At 41.0% G+C, this 15,325-nt stretch overlaps 1 protein-coding gene across 1 annotated transcript; it reads left to right on the top strand.

The window, feature by feature from the left end:
* Positions 1–1,497: 1,497 nt before the first annotated feature.
* Positions 1,498–12,539, top strand: dtnbp1b (dystrobrevin binding protein 1b; the record flags this gene model as incomplete). Its single annotated transcript, XM_084165719.1, has 4 exons — positions 1,498–1,576; positions 2,287–2,490; positions 5,465–5,608; positions 12,244–12,539. The coding sequence occupies 4 exons, from the start codon at positions 1,498–1,500 to the stop codon at positions 12,537–12,539; spliced, it is 723 nt and encodes a 240-aa protein (XP_084021845.1).
* Positions 12,540–15,325: the final 2,786 nt, after the last annotated feature.

Here is a 15,325-nt window from a genome sequence, read left to right as displayed (position 1 = left end):
CACAACCCTAACACTAGCTTCATGTCCACATCCCAGTTCAACCCTAACCCTAGTCTCAACCACAACCCTAACACTAACCCTAGCTTCATGTCCACATCCTGGTTCAACCCTAACCCTAGCCTCAATCACTAACCCTAACCCATTCCAACTCTCCACTATTAACATTGCAAGTTATTTTCATGTTGGCTACTGCCTTGCTGGAAATCTGAACATTTCAGAGAAAGACGCCTGCAATCTAAAATTAACATTGCATAAATACACTGCTACAACTGTCAAGAATGTGAGGTTTGTCAGGCCTGTAGTTTTTTATTTGAGTGAAAATCTGATTTTTAAATATATTAGTTTATATGAACCAAAGGAGGATGCCTTGCTTCATGCTGAATAATTCTATATTTCTTATCTAATAATAGACAATCATTTGAGCTGATGCGTTTCAGAAGAATAAGGGAGGGAAACTGTCAGCATTGTCCTGTATTGTGAACAATGTGTCCTCACAGAATACTAATATAATTGTACTGCTTATATGCTTCATCAGTGAACCTTGGTCATCCATTCTCATTACAAACCATTAAGAGTTATTATGCAGTAATAGTAGTACACACGCCTCTGTTTATTGGTTAGGGTGGAATATGTTTAAATACAGATTTTTCTATCAGTCAACATACAAATATCTTATTTGACAGCATATACGGTGACTAACATGATTCAATCATCTTGGCACAGTACATATGACTCATTTCATATTTATAGCATGCGTGCAGTTTTATTATGTCAAGTCGAGTGGACACACAATCTACAAGGGCAGAATATCTTTATTTCTCAGGGTTAACAACGTCGGCGCCAACCAACCACAGTAATGAATCACACTGGAGTCCCTTAGGAACCCCACTATTCATCCTCAAACAAAACACGACCCACACACGTATGCACTTACACAGGCACACGCACAAACACACACACATAAAACATCACAGACACTCAAATACTGTACACACACATGCACACACTTCTGAAAAGAGTGGAAGGAACCAACCACACTCAGCAGCACACATACAACGAGAAAGAGTGGAAAGGCAAGAGAGTGATGGAGAGAAAGAGGGGTAGCTAAAGAGAGAAAGGGGGAGAGAGAGACTGGGGACAGCTGCTGATAATGGGGACGTCAACTGTACCCTCTCTCTTTCTTTCTCTGTCTCTCTCTCCCTTTCTGTCTCTCTCTCTCCCTTTCTCTGTCTCTCTCTCCCTTTCTCTCTCTCTCTCTCTCCCTTTCTCTCTCTCCCTTTCTCGCTCTCCCTTTCTCTGTCTCTCTCTCCCTTTCTCTCTCTCCCTTTCTCGCTCTCCCTTTCGTGTCTTAGATCGGTCTTATATAACGGTCTTTCCCTGTCTGAGAGAAACATTCAGCTGAAGTGACACTGTGTCGTTTAAACCTCCAGGCTCTGTCATCATCCAAACAGATAGAGACGGTCAGTTGTTTCTCTGTCTTCGCCCAGACATATAGAGATGGTCAGTTACTGCTCTGTCATCAGCCAGACAGAGATGGTCAGTTGCTTCTCTGTCATCATACAGACAGACAGAGATGGTCAGTTGCTGCTCTGTCATCAGCCAGACAGAGATGGTCAGTTGCTGCTCTGTCATCGTACAGACAGACAGAGATGGTCAGTTGCTGCTCTATCTTCGCCCAGACAGACAGAGATGGTCAGTTACTGCTCTGTCATCAGCCAGACAGAGATGGTCAGTTGCTGCTCTGTCATCGTACAGACAGACAGAGATGGTCAGTTGCTACCCAAAGGCCTGACATCGAAGCATTCTGTATCAAATTATTTCATGTAACAGATCAACACTAGATGCTGTACATACACCTGTAATCTACACTAGTAACCATTCATTGTAATTTGAGTTTAAGTGTTAAATGCCCAGTGCAGTCAAAAACGTGATTTTCCTGTGTTTTATATATATTTCCACACTATGAGGTTGGAATAATACTGTGAAATTTTGAAAATGATGATAATGCCCTTTTAGTGTAAGAGCTGAAAAGACTGCCTGAAATTTCAGCCTGTTTTGGTGGGATGGAGTTTTGGCCTGCCTGGTGACTAGACCAATAAGAAAGAGAGTTCCTAACCTTTCTGCCAATAACAGCTAGTTTTCAAAAAAATTGCTTTAGAAACTGCTTGTTGCTAAGAAGCTATTACAGTAAGGTACTTAACCCATAAATGATTTACTATTGAGATTTTTAAAAACGGCTGCAATGGACCTTTAAATGAAAAATTTAAATATCTCGGCCCTATGTAGCGGAGAAGGTGCCACCCCAGGTGAAGGAGGCAGAGCCTGCCCAGGTTAAGTTAAAGGAGGTGGATCCTCCCCAGGTGAAGCCAAAGGAGGTGGAGCCTGCCCAGGTGAAGCTGAAGGAGAGGCAGAAGTTATTTGAAGAGGCATTCCAGCAAGACATGGATCAGTACCTGTCCACCGGCTACCTGCAGATCACTGAGAGGAGAGGTGAGAGCCCCCACCTTAACCCTAACACCTTATCATCTTCAATGGAGAAGTATGGTCACAGTGACAGATGGGGTGTGTGTGTGTACTGGCGCATTTCCAATGAGGATTTACACCAGTGTTTTACCCAAAAGGCTCAGACTTTATTTTATTTTATTATCTAAGCGTGCCCGGCACCCGTGTCTCACTGGGCCATGGCTCCAGTGGACCTGCGGACCTGCACCTTCTCACAAAGCAACAGATTTGAATGATGCAGAGGTTGTTGATTCTACTTACCAGAAGTCCTTTGTATCACACTGCTGATGGAAACACAATAACAGTTCACATTAACATAAAACACTGGCGACCCACTGGTGTGGGGGTAAGTCTCATTGGAAAAGCACCATTTGTGTGTACAGTTGAAGTCGGAAGTTTACATACACCTTAGCCAAATACATTTAAACTCAGTTTTTCACAATTCCTGACGTTTAATCCTAGTAAAAATGCCCTGTCTTAGGTCAGTTAGGATCACCACTTTATTTTAAGAATGTGAAATGTCAGAATAATAGTAGAGAGAATGATTTATTTCAGCTTTTATTTCATTCATCACATTCCCAGTGGGTCAGAAGTTTACATACACTCAATTAGTATTTGGTAGCATTGCCTTTAAATTGTTTATCTTGGGTCAAACGTTTCGGGTAGCCTTCCACAAGCTTCCCACAAAAAGTTGGGTGAATTTTGGCCCATTCCTCCAGACAGAGCTGGTGTAACTGAATCAGGTTGTAGGCCTCTTTGCTCACACACACTTTTTCAGTTCTGCCCAAACATTTTCTATAGGATTGAGGTCAGGGCTTTGTTGTCCTTAAGCCATTTTGCCACAACTTTGGAAGTATGCTTGGGGTCATTGTCCATTTGGAAGTCCCATATGCGACCAAGCTTTAACTTCCTGACTGATGTCTTGAGATGTTGCTTCAATATATCCACATAATTTCCCTTCCTCATGATACCATCTATTTTGTGAAGTGCACCAGTCCCTCTTGCAGCAAAGCACCCCCACAGCATGATGCTGCCACCCCCGTGCTTCACGGTTGGGATGGTGTTCTTCGGCTTGCAAGCATCCCCTTTTTCCTCCAAACATAACGATGGTCTTTAAGGTCAAACAGTTCTATTTTTGTTTCATCAGACCAGAGGACATTTCTCCAAAAAGTACGATCTTTGTCCCCATGTGCAGTTGCAAACCGTAGTCTGGCTTTTTTATGGTGGTTTTGGAGCAGTGGCTTCTTCCTTGCTGAGCGGCCTTTCAGGTTATGTCTATATAGGACTTGTTTTACTGTGGATATAGATACTTTTGTACCTGTTTCCTCCAGCATCTTCACAAGGTCCTTTGCTGTTGTTCTGGGATTGATTTGCACTTTTCGCACCAAAGTACGTTAATCTCTAGGAGACAGAATGCGTCTCCTTCCTGAGCGGTATGACGGCTGTGTGGTCCCATGGTGTTTATACTTGCGTACTATTGTTTGTACAGATGAACGTGGTACCTTCAGGCGTTTGGAAATTGCTCCTAAGGATGAACCAGACTTGTGGAGGTCTACAATTTTTTTGCTGAAGTCTTGGCTGATTTCTTTTGATTTTCCCATGATGTCAAGCAAAGAGGCACTGAGTTTGAAGGTAGGCCTTGAAATACATCCACAAGTACACCTCCAATTGACTCAAATGATGTCAGTTAGCCTATCAGAAGCTTCTAAAGCCATGACATCATTTTCTGTTATTTTCCAAGCTGTTTAAAGGCACAGTCAACTTAGTGTATGTAAACTTCTGACCCACTGGAATTGTGATACAGCGAATTATAAGTGAAATAATCTGTCTGTAAACAATTGTTGGAAGAATTACTTGTGCCATGCACAAAGTAGATGTCCTAACTGACTTGCCAAAACGATAGTTTGTTAACAAGAAATTTGTGGAGTGGTTGAAAAAACGAGTTTTAATGACTCCAACCTAAGTGTATGTAAACTTCCGACTTCAACTGTATGTGTGTGTGGGTGTGGCTGGGTAATAACAGTTCCCTCTCTCTCTTTACTCTGCCCCACCCTGCTGCCCTGCTCTCCTCTCCTCCTTTCCTTGAGGTATGCCGTCTCAGCTGTCAATCATCCCTCACAGTGTACTGTGTGTTTGTGACGTATGCACCACGTGATCATAACACCGGTGTTAAAACAGATACTGTTCCTGCAAGGTGATGAATCCAGGACATGTATAGAACCAGGATAGAATCCTACAAACACCAACCTGGAATAATTTCAAAAAGGATAGAACCATACAGGCACTAACCTGGAATAATTTCAGACCGGATAGGGCCATACAGATACCAGCCTGGAATCATTTCAGACAGGATAGGGCCATACAGATACCAGCCTGGAATCATTTCAGACAGGATAGGGCCATACAGATACCATCCTGGAATCATTTCAGACAGGATAGGGCCATACAGATACCAGCCTGGAATCATTTCAGACAGGATAGGGCCATACAGATACCAGCCTGGAATCATTTCAGACAGGATAGAACCCTAGACACCAGCCTGGAATCAATTTAGACAGGATGGAACCCTGCAGGCATCAACCTAGAAATTTCAGGGCTTATGGCAAGTCAGTCAGGATAGATGAAAAAATTTATTCAGATGAATCTCAGTTCTTTTGATGAAACAGGTTTAGGGGTTTTGTGGTGAGATGGCGCTGAATCTGCGGTTTCTGCTCATTCAAATTTAGCCACTTCCACCCCCAGAATAATAGAGTCAATTAGGTAGCATGCAAGATTTTGTTGTTAATTCCAAGATTACAATTTTTTTGCCAAGAGTAGTTAGATGGTTTTGCCAATATGATTTCTTCCTTAGTGTGTTTTAAAACATAAAAAGGCTCTTTCTGGACTCAGCCCCTTGCCGTTGCATTCTGGGTGATGACGTTTTATATGCATTGGTGACTAACGCCTGTGTCTTGCTTCTCAGGGCCAATAGGAAGCTTTTCGTCCATGGAGGTGAACGTGGACATGCTGGAGCAGATGGATCTGATGGACATCTCCGACCATGACAGCCTTGACGTCTTCCTCCACTCTGGGGGAGAGGACAACAACGCTGCCTCGCCCATGCTGGGTATGACACACAGACCCAGACACACAGACACACATGCACAGTTGGACTATCAAATAATTGGGATATACATTACTCTTACAGAATTTCTAGATATATAGCAATAAAAACTGTAAAATAGAGGCACAGAATACGTTAGAATAAAAACAAAAAGAAATGGAGGAACTTATTCAAGAAAGATCAACTGTAACATATTATAAAAATAAAGCGAACTGGATGGAAAATGGGGAAAAATGCACCAAATTCTTTTTTAATCTTCAACATAGAAATGCTACCAAAAATAATTTTGTGAAACTTGTTTCAAATAACAGAGTAACCCATGATTCACCAAACAATATTTTGAAAGAGGAAGCAAAGTACCTTAAGCATATGTTTTTGTTTCAGTCTTCTCCATCTCCACTAACCGAACGTAATTGTAAGGATTTTATTTTATTAATAATGTAAAATAAACAGCTGTACAGAAAGACTCATGTAAATGCCAAATTACAGAGGAGGAACTCTTAATGCAATTAAAGCCTTTAAGTCCAGGAAAACTCCAGGGCTGGATGGCATACCAGTTGAGGTATACTAAACCTTTTTTGATGTACTCAGAGGACCATTATTAGCATATTTTAACAACTCCTATAAAAATGGTAGATTATCAGATACTCAACATGAAGGTCTGATTTCATTATTACTGAAACAGGACCCAAGTGGTAAATATAAAGATCCAGTCCATAAAAAAATGTGTAGGCTCCTTACACTTCAGTGTTGTGATGCATACATTTGAGCAAAATGCATAGTACATAGAATTAAAAAAGTATTGTCAGATATTATTCATTCTAATCAGACAGGTTTTTTTACATAGACGATACATTGGAGATAATACTGTATACGACAAGTACTGGAAACAATAGAACACTATGAAAAATCTGGGAAACCAGGCCTAGTATTCATAGCTGACTTTGAAACGGCTTTTGATAAAGTATGACTGGAATATATATATAAATGCCTGGAATATATAAATTTTGGAGAATCTCTTATACAATGGGTTAAAGTTATGTATAGTAATCCTAGGTGTGAAATAGTAAATAATGGCTACTTCTCAGAAAGTAGTAAGCTGTCAAGAGGAGTAAAATAAACCTGTCCACTATCGGCATATCTATTTATTATGGCCATCGAAATGTTAGTTATTAAAATCAGATCAAACAATAATATCAAGGACCTAGAAATCCAGGGCTTAAAAACAAAGTTGTCATTGTACGCTGATGATTCATGTTTTCTTTTAAATCCACAATCTGGATCCCTCCACAGGCTCATAGAAAATCGAGATAATATTTCTAACCTCTCTCGATTACAACCAAAGTGTACTATATTAAGTATTGGATCACTAAAAAAGAACACTTTCACATTACTGTGCAGTTTACCAATAAAATAGTCTGATGGTGAAGTGGACATACTCTGTATTTACATCCCGAAAGAAATAAATTATCTCACTACAATACATTTTTAATAGAATGTTAGCAAAAATAGATAAGATCTTGCTACCATGGAAAGTAAAATACCTGTCTATTTGTGAGAAAATCACCCTGATTAACTCTTTTGTCATATCCCAGTTGACCTATTTGCATATTGCCTTGCCTACACCTAGCGACTTGTTTTTTTAATTATATGAGCAAAAAAGATTCCATTTTATTTGGAACGGCAAGCCAGACAAAATTAAACAGGCCTATTTATATAATGAATATGAATTCGGAGAGCAGAAATTATTAAATATTAAAGCATTAGACTTCTCACTAAAGGCTTCAGTCATACAAAAGTTACACTTAAATCCAAACTGGTTATCTAGCAGATTAGTAAAAATGTCTCACCCCATGTTCAAGAATAGCCTTTTTCCCTTTATTCGGATTACAACCTCTCACATTTGGTTATTTAAAAATGAAAATTTTAAAACAAGCCATAGAAAGTTGGTTACAATTTCAGTTTAATCCACCAGAAAAGACAGAACAAATATTACAACAAATATTATGGTTAAACTCAAATATACTAATTGATTTGAGAAACAGTATAATCTTTGTAAATGATATAAATAGGACTGGTGGAGTTGTCACACATGCAGATAACAAAAATATATGGAAATGTCTGCTCTACTCAAAATTCCAACCAACTAATTGCAGCATTAGCGCAAAAAGGGAAAAGGCAAGTGGAAGGGGGGAGTTGTCTGTCAGCCCTGCATTAAAGACCAAAATTGGTTAAAGAAATTTATGATAAATAAAGAATTATACCAGTTTAATTTAAAGACCAAACAATTGACAGCTGTGCCATATAGACTGCAAAATAGATGGGAAAATATTTTCGATGTACCGATTCCATGTCACATGGTTTATGAACTGATACACAAAACAACGCTAGATTCAAAACTTAGTTTTTCCATTTAAATTATTATACAAAATTCTTGCAACCAATAGAATGTTATATATACAGTGGGGAGAACAAGTATTTGATACACTGCCGATTTTGCAGGTTTTCCTACTTACAAAGCATATAGAGGTCTGTAATTTTTTATCATAGGTACACTTCAACCGTGAGAGACGGAATCTAAAACAAAAATCCAGAAAATCACATTGTATGATTTTTAAGTAATTCATTTGCATTTTATTGCATGACATAAGTATTTGATACATCAGAAAAGCAGAACTTAATATTTGGTACAGAAACCTTTGTTTGCAATTACAGAGATCATACATTTCCTGTAGGTCTTGACCAGGTTTGCACACACTGCAGCAGGGATTTTGGCCCACTCTTCCATACAGACCTTCTCCAGATCCTTCAGGTTTCGGGGCTGTCGCTGGGCAATACGGACTTCCAGCTCCCTCCAAAGATTTTCTATTGGGTTCAGGTCTGGAGACTGGCTAGGCCACTCCAGGACCTTGAGATGCTTCTTACGGAGCCACTCCTTAGTTGCCCTGGCTGTGTGTTTCGGGTCGTTGTCATGCTGGAAGACCCAGCCACGACCCATCTTCAATGCTCTTACTGAGGGAAGGAGGTTGTTGGCCAAGATCTCGCGATACATGGCCCCATCCATCCTCCCCTCAATACGGTGCAGTCGTCCTGTCCCCTTTGCAGAAAAGCATCCCCAAAGAATGATGTTTCCACCTCCATGCTTCACGGTTGGGATGGTGTTCTTGGGGTTGTACTCATCCTTCTTCTTCCTCCAAACACGGCGAGTGGAGTTTAGACCAAAAAGCTCTATTTTTGTCTCATCAGACCACATGACCTTCTCCCATTCCTCCTCTGGATCATCCAGATGGTCATTGGCAAACTTCAGACGGGCCTGGACATGCGCTGGCTTGAGCAGGGGGACCTTGCGTGCGCTGCAGGATTTTAATCTATGATGGCGTAGTTACTAATGGTTTTCTTTGAGACTGTGGTCCCAGCTCTCTTCAGGTCATTGACCAGGTCCTGCCGTGTAGTTCTGGGCTGATCCCTCACCTTCCTCGTGATCATTGATGCCCCACGAGGTGAGATCTTGCATGGAGCCCCAGACCGAGGGTGATTGACCGTCATCTTGAACTTCTTCCATTTTCTAATAATTGCGCCAACAGTTGTTGCCTTCTCACCAAGCTGCTTGCCTATTGTCCTGTAGCCCATCCCAGCCTTGTGCAGGTCTACAATGTTATCCCTGATGTCCTTACACAGCTCTCTGGTCTTGGCCATTGTGGAGAGGTTGGAGTCTGTTTGATTCAGTGTGTGGACAGGTGTCTTTTATACAGGTAACGAGTTCAAACAGGTGCAGTTAATACAGGTACTGAGTGGAGAACAGGAGGGCTTAAAGAAAAACGAACAGGTCTGTGGGAGCCGGAATTCTTACTGGTTGGTAGGTGATCAAATACTTATGTCATGCAATAAAATGCAAATTAATTACTTAAAAATCATACAATGTGATTTTCTGGATTTTTGTTTTAGATTCCGTCTCTCACAGTTGAAGTGTACCTATGATAGAAATTACAGACCTCTACATGCTTTGTAAGTAGGAAAACCTGCAAAATCGGCAGTGTATCAAATACTTGTTCTCCCCACTGTATATGGGGGATACAACCATCCCAGCTCTGCAGATTTGGCTGCGAAGAGACAGAATCATTAGATCATTTGTTTTGGTACTGTCCATATGTACAGTTGAAGTCGGAAGTTTACATGCACCTTAGCCAAATACATTTAAACCCAGTTTTTCACAATTCCTGACATTTAATCCTAGTAAAAATGTCCTGTCTTAGGTCAGTTAGGTTTACCACTTTATTTTAAGAATGTGAAATGTCAGAATAATAGTAGAGAGAATGATCTATTTCAGCTTTTATTTCTTTCATCACATTCCCAGTGGGTCAGAAGTTTACATACACTCAATTAGTATTTGGTAGCATTGCCTTTAAATTGTTTAACTTGGGTCAAACATTTCGGGTAGCCTTCCACAAGCTTCCCACAATAAGTTAGGTGAATTTTGGCCCATTCCTCCAGACAGAGCTGGTGTAACTGAGTCAGGTTTGTAGGCCTCCTTGCTCGCACACACTTTTTCAGTTCTGCCCACAAATTGTCTATAGGATTGAGGTCAGGGTATTGTGATGGCCACTCCAATACCTTGACATTGTTGTCCTTAAGCCATTTTTCCACAACTTTGGAAGTATGCTTGGGGTCATTGTCCATTTGGAAGACCCATTTGGGACCAAGCTTTAACTTCCTGACTGATGTCTTGAGATGTTGCTTCAATATATCCACATAATTTTCCTTCCTCATGATGCCATCTATTTTGTGAAGTGCACCAGTCCCTCCTGCAGCAAAGCACCCCCACAGCATGATGCTGCCACCCCAGTGCTTCACGGTTGAGATGGTGTTCTTCGGCTTGCAAGACCCCCCTTTTTCCTCCAAACATAACAATGGTCATTATGGCCAAACAGTTCTATTTTTGTTTCATCAGGCCAGAGGACATTTCTCCAAAAAGTACAATCTTTGTCCCCATGTGCAGTTGCAAAACGTAGTCTGGCTTTTTTATGGCAGTGTTGGAGCAGTGGCTTCTTCCTTGCTGAGCGGCCTTTCAGGTTATGTCAATATATGACTAGTTTTACTGCGGATATAGATACTTTTGTACCTGTTTCCTCCAGAATCTTCACAAGGTCCTTTGCTGTTGTTCTAGGATTTATTTGCACTTTTCGCACCAAAGTACGTTCATCTCTAGGAGACAGAACGCGTCTCCTTCCTGAGCGGTATGACGGCTGCGTGGTCCCATGGTGTTTATACTCGCGTACTATAGTTTGTACAGATGAACGTGGTACCTTCAGGCGTTTGGAAATTGCTCCCAAGGTTGAACCAGACTTGTGGAGGTCTACAATTTTTTTTCTGAGGTCTTGGCTGATTTCTTTTGATTTTACCATGATGTCAAGCAAAGAGGCACTGAGTTTGAAGGTAGGCCTTGAAATACATCCACAAGTACACCTCCAATTGACTCAAATGATGTCAATTAGCCTATCAGAAGCTTCTAAAGCCATGACATCATTTTCTGTTATTTTCCAAGCTGTTTAAAGGCACAGTCAACTTAGTGTATTTAAACTTCTGACCCACTGGAATTGTGATACAGTGAATTATAAGTGAAATAATCTGTCTGTAAACAATTGTTGTAAAAATTACTTGTGTCATGCACAAAGTAGATGTCCTAACCGACTTGCCAAAACTATAGTTTGTTAACAAGACATTTGTGGAGTGGTTGAAAAACGAGTTTTAATGACCCCAACCTAAATGTATGTAAACTTCCGACTTCAACTGTAGCTTGTTTTTGGTCGCAGGTTCAGGAATGGCTGAAGAATTGCAACATTTACCTGGAGCTAACTCTGCAAATAGCACTGCTGGGTGATTAAAAAATTCAGAGTCAATCGATCAATAATATAATAATACTTTTAGCAAAAATGTTTATCTTTAATTTACAATCTGTAGAAACTATGAGAATAGAAAGGTTCAGAACTTTTGTGAAACATCACAGCACAGTTGAAAATATTTGGCAAATAGAAGTCAAAACTGGATGGTTTTCAGAGATAGATGGGAGGGGTTGAGTGGAGCTGGAGGGTGGGACTAAAAATAGCAAGATAACTAATGTAAAATGTACTGTGTTCGTAAAATGTATATAGGTTCAGAACTTTTGTGAAACAGCACAGTTGAAAAATATATGGCAAATAGAAATCAAAACTGGATGGTCTTCAGAGATAGACGGGAGGGGTTGAGGGTAGCTGAAGGATGGGACTAAAAACAAACAAACGATAACTATTGTAAAATATACTGTGTCCGTAAAATGTATATACTATGTATAAGCTGGAAGTAGAACCCTAAGTGTTGTTGTCCATTAGTTTACTCCAATTAGGGGAGTGCTGGTAAGGTTAGCGGAAAATAATAAAGGAAAATATATAACAAATATATATATATATTTTATATATGTATTTACAAAAAATATATATAGGGGATTGGAAATGATGCAGACAATTACATTGACGGAAGCCACAATCTATCTGCAATATTAAAGCTGATCTACCCCCCCCAGACATGCACAGCAAACATGAACTTCATACTTTGATTGATTCACGGGCACTGCACAAAACGTGCCTCCTCCGTTTTTCTCTCAGATCCAGATGTGGAGTCGTTAACCACAGAGATCACCCTGCAGGTTCCCACCCAGGCTGAGCTAAGAAACAAGCTGTCCTCCCTCTCCTCCACCTGCACTGACAGCCAGGACACCGAGGCTGGGGAGGATGATGAAGAGGATGAAGGGGGCAGGGAGGGCAGCAGCCACTGTCCTGTTGGGGTGCAATCATATGAGGCAGAGGTTCCCCCCAACACCGTCCTAGCAGAGAGGCCACCAACCCCACCCAGAAGCAAGACACTTAAACACTTTGAGGACAGCAGCTCACAGGCCACATAAGGGCCAGGGTAGGAGCTAAGACACGGAACGCATCTACACCCTGAGAGGATGGGAGCTAAGACACGGAACCGACCAAAACCCTGAGAGGATGGGAGCTAAGACACTGAACGGACCAAATCCCTGAGAGGGTAGGAGCTAAGATACTGAACGGACCAAAACTGAGAGTCTGAGAGGAATAGATGCTATGCACTGGATGCATGGAGGAAGAGAAGCATAATTTATGTTTACTGTATTTTCATCCTTTTTTGTCATGTTGACATTGTGTGGTTACAGTAGTATTCCCCCAAACTCTCTTGACTTGGTAATAAACATTTCACCCCCAGTATGCCCAGTATGTCATTTCTCATACACCCCCCCTAAAAAAGCCTAAATTCCTTGGGGCATGGACTCCACAAGGTGTTGAAAGCATTCCATAGGGATGCTGGCCCATGGATTAAACAATTTACATCAATAGGGATTATAGCTTTCACCTGCATTCACTTGGTCAGTCTGTCATGGAAAGAGCAGGTGTTCATAATGTTTTGTACAGTGTGTATAACATGATTATATACAATCATATTTCATACAGCTGCTTGAAGTTCCAGCAAGGCCTGCTAATGGAGTAATAGCTCACAGATTGGCAGGTTATTGCAGAGTGAGAGGTGGACTAAGTAGCCTCTCGGTCTGGTGGGGTCTTACAGCGTTGGTTTGATATCTTTTTGTTATGGAATGTCTTTTAGATTTTCCCTTTTTCTATATTATTTGTCACCATTTCAACTTCAATGACCTGGTTGGGCTGGCCGACTAGAGTGCGGACAGAACTCCCCCTGGACCCTGGTAAGTATGCAGGTACATTACAGACATCGGTCTGCTTACTCTTTAGTTTCATGCTGAACGCACATAAAGTTGAAGTTGGAAGTTTACATACACCTTAGCCAAATACATTTAAACTCAGTTTTTCACAATTCCTGACATTTAATCCTAGTAAATATTCCCTGTCTTAGGTCAGTTAGGATCACCACTTTATTTTAAGAATGTGAAATGTCAGAATAATAGTAGAGAGAATGATTTATTTCAGCTTTTATTTCATTCATCACATTCCAAGTGGGTCAGAAGTTTATATACAGTGGGGGAAAAAAGTATTTAGTCAGCCACCAATTGTGCAAGTTCTCCCACTTAAAAAGATGAGAGAGGCCTGTAATTTTCATCATAGGTACACGTCAACTATGACAGACAAAATGAGAAAATGTTTTCCAGAAAATCACATTGTAGGATTTTTTATGAATTTATTTGCAAATTATGGTGGAAAATAAGTATTTGGTCAATAACAAAAGTTTCTCAATACTTTGTTATATACCCTTTGTTGGCAATGACACAGGTCAAATGTTTTCTGTAAGTCTTCACAAGAATTTCACACACTGTTGCTGGTATTTTGGCCCATTCCTCCATGCAGATCTCCTCTAGAGCAGTGATGTTTTGGGGCTGTCGCTGGGCAACACGGACTTTCAACTCCCTCCAAAGATTTTCTATGGGGTTGAGATCTGGAGACTGGCTAGGCCACTCCAGGACCTTGAAATGCTTCTTACGAAGCCACTCCTTCGTTGCCCAGGCGGTGTGTTTGGGATCATTGTCATGCTGAAAGACCCAGCCACGTTTCATCTTCAATGCCCTTGCTGATGGAAGGAGGTTTTCACTCAAAATCTCACGATACATGGCCCCATTCATTCTTTCCTTTACACGGATCAGTCGTCCTGGTCCCTTTGCAGAAAAACAGCCCCAAAGCATGATGTTTCCACCCCATGCTTCACAGTAGGTATGGTGTTCTTTGGATGCAACTCAGCATTCTTTGTCCTCCAAATACGACGAGTTGAGTTTTTACCAAAAAGTTATATTTTGGTTTCATCTGACCATATGACATTCTCCCAATCCTCTTCTGGATCATCCAAATGCACTCTAGCAAACTTCAGACGGGCCTGGACATGTACTGTCTTAAGCAGGGGGACACGTCTGGCACTGCAGGATTTGAGTCCCTGGCAGTGTAGTGTGTTACTGATGGTAGGCTTTTTTACTTTGGTCCCAGCTCTCTGCAGGTCATTCACTAGGTCCCCCCGTGTGGTTCTGGGATTTTTGCTCACCGTTCTTGTGATCATTTTGACCCCACGGGGTGAGATCTTGCGTGGAGCCCCAGATCGAGGGAGATTATCAGTGGTCTTGTATGTCTTCCATTTCCTAATAATTGCTCCCACAGTTGATTTCTTCAAACCAAGCTGCTTACCTATTGCAGATTCAGTCTTCCCAGCCTGGTGCAGGTCTACAATTTTGTTTCTGGTGTCCTTTGACAGCTCTTTGGTCTTGGCCATAGTGGAGTTTGGAGTGTGACTGTTTGAGGTTGTGGACAGGTGTCTTTTATACTGATAACAAGTTCAAACAGGTGCCATTAATACAGGTAACGAGTGGAGGACAGAGGAGCCTCTTAAAGAAGAAGTTACAGGTCTGTGAGAGCCAGAAATCTTGCTTGTTTGTAGGTGACCAAATACTTATTTTCCACCATAATTTGCAAATAAATTCATTAAAAATCCTACAATGTGATTTTCTGGATTTTTTTCTTCTCATTTTGTCTGTCATAGTTGACGTGTACCTATGATGAAAATTACAGGCCTCTCTCATCTTTTTAAGTGGGAGAACTTGCACAATTGGTGGCTGACTAAATACTTTTTTCCCCCACTGTACACTCAATTAGTATTTGGTAGCATTGCCTTTAAATTGTTTAACTTGGGTCAAACGTTTCAGGTAGCCTTCCACAAGCT

The sequence above is a fragment of the Coregonus lavaretus genome, assembly GCF_964263955.1.
Source record: "Coregonus lavaretus genome assembly, chromosome: 7".
Classification (NCBI taxonomy): domain Eukaryota; kingdom Metazoa; phylum Chordata; class Actinopteri; order Salmoniformes; family Salmonidae; genus Coregonus; species Coregonus lavaretus.
This window is presented reverse-complemented; position numbering and strand designations above follow the sequence as displayed.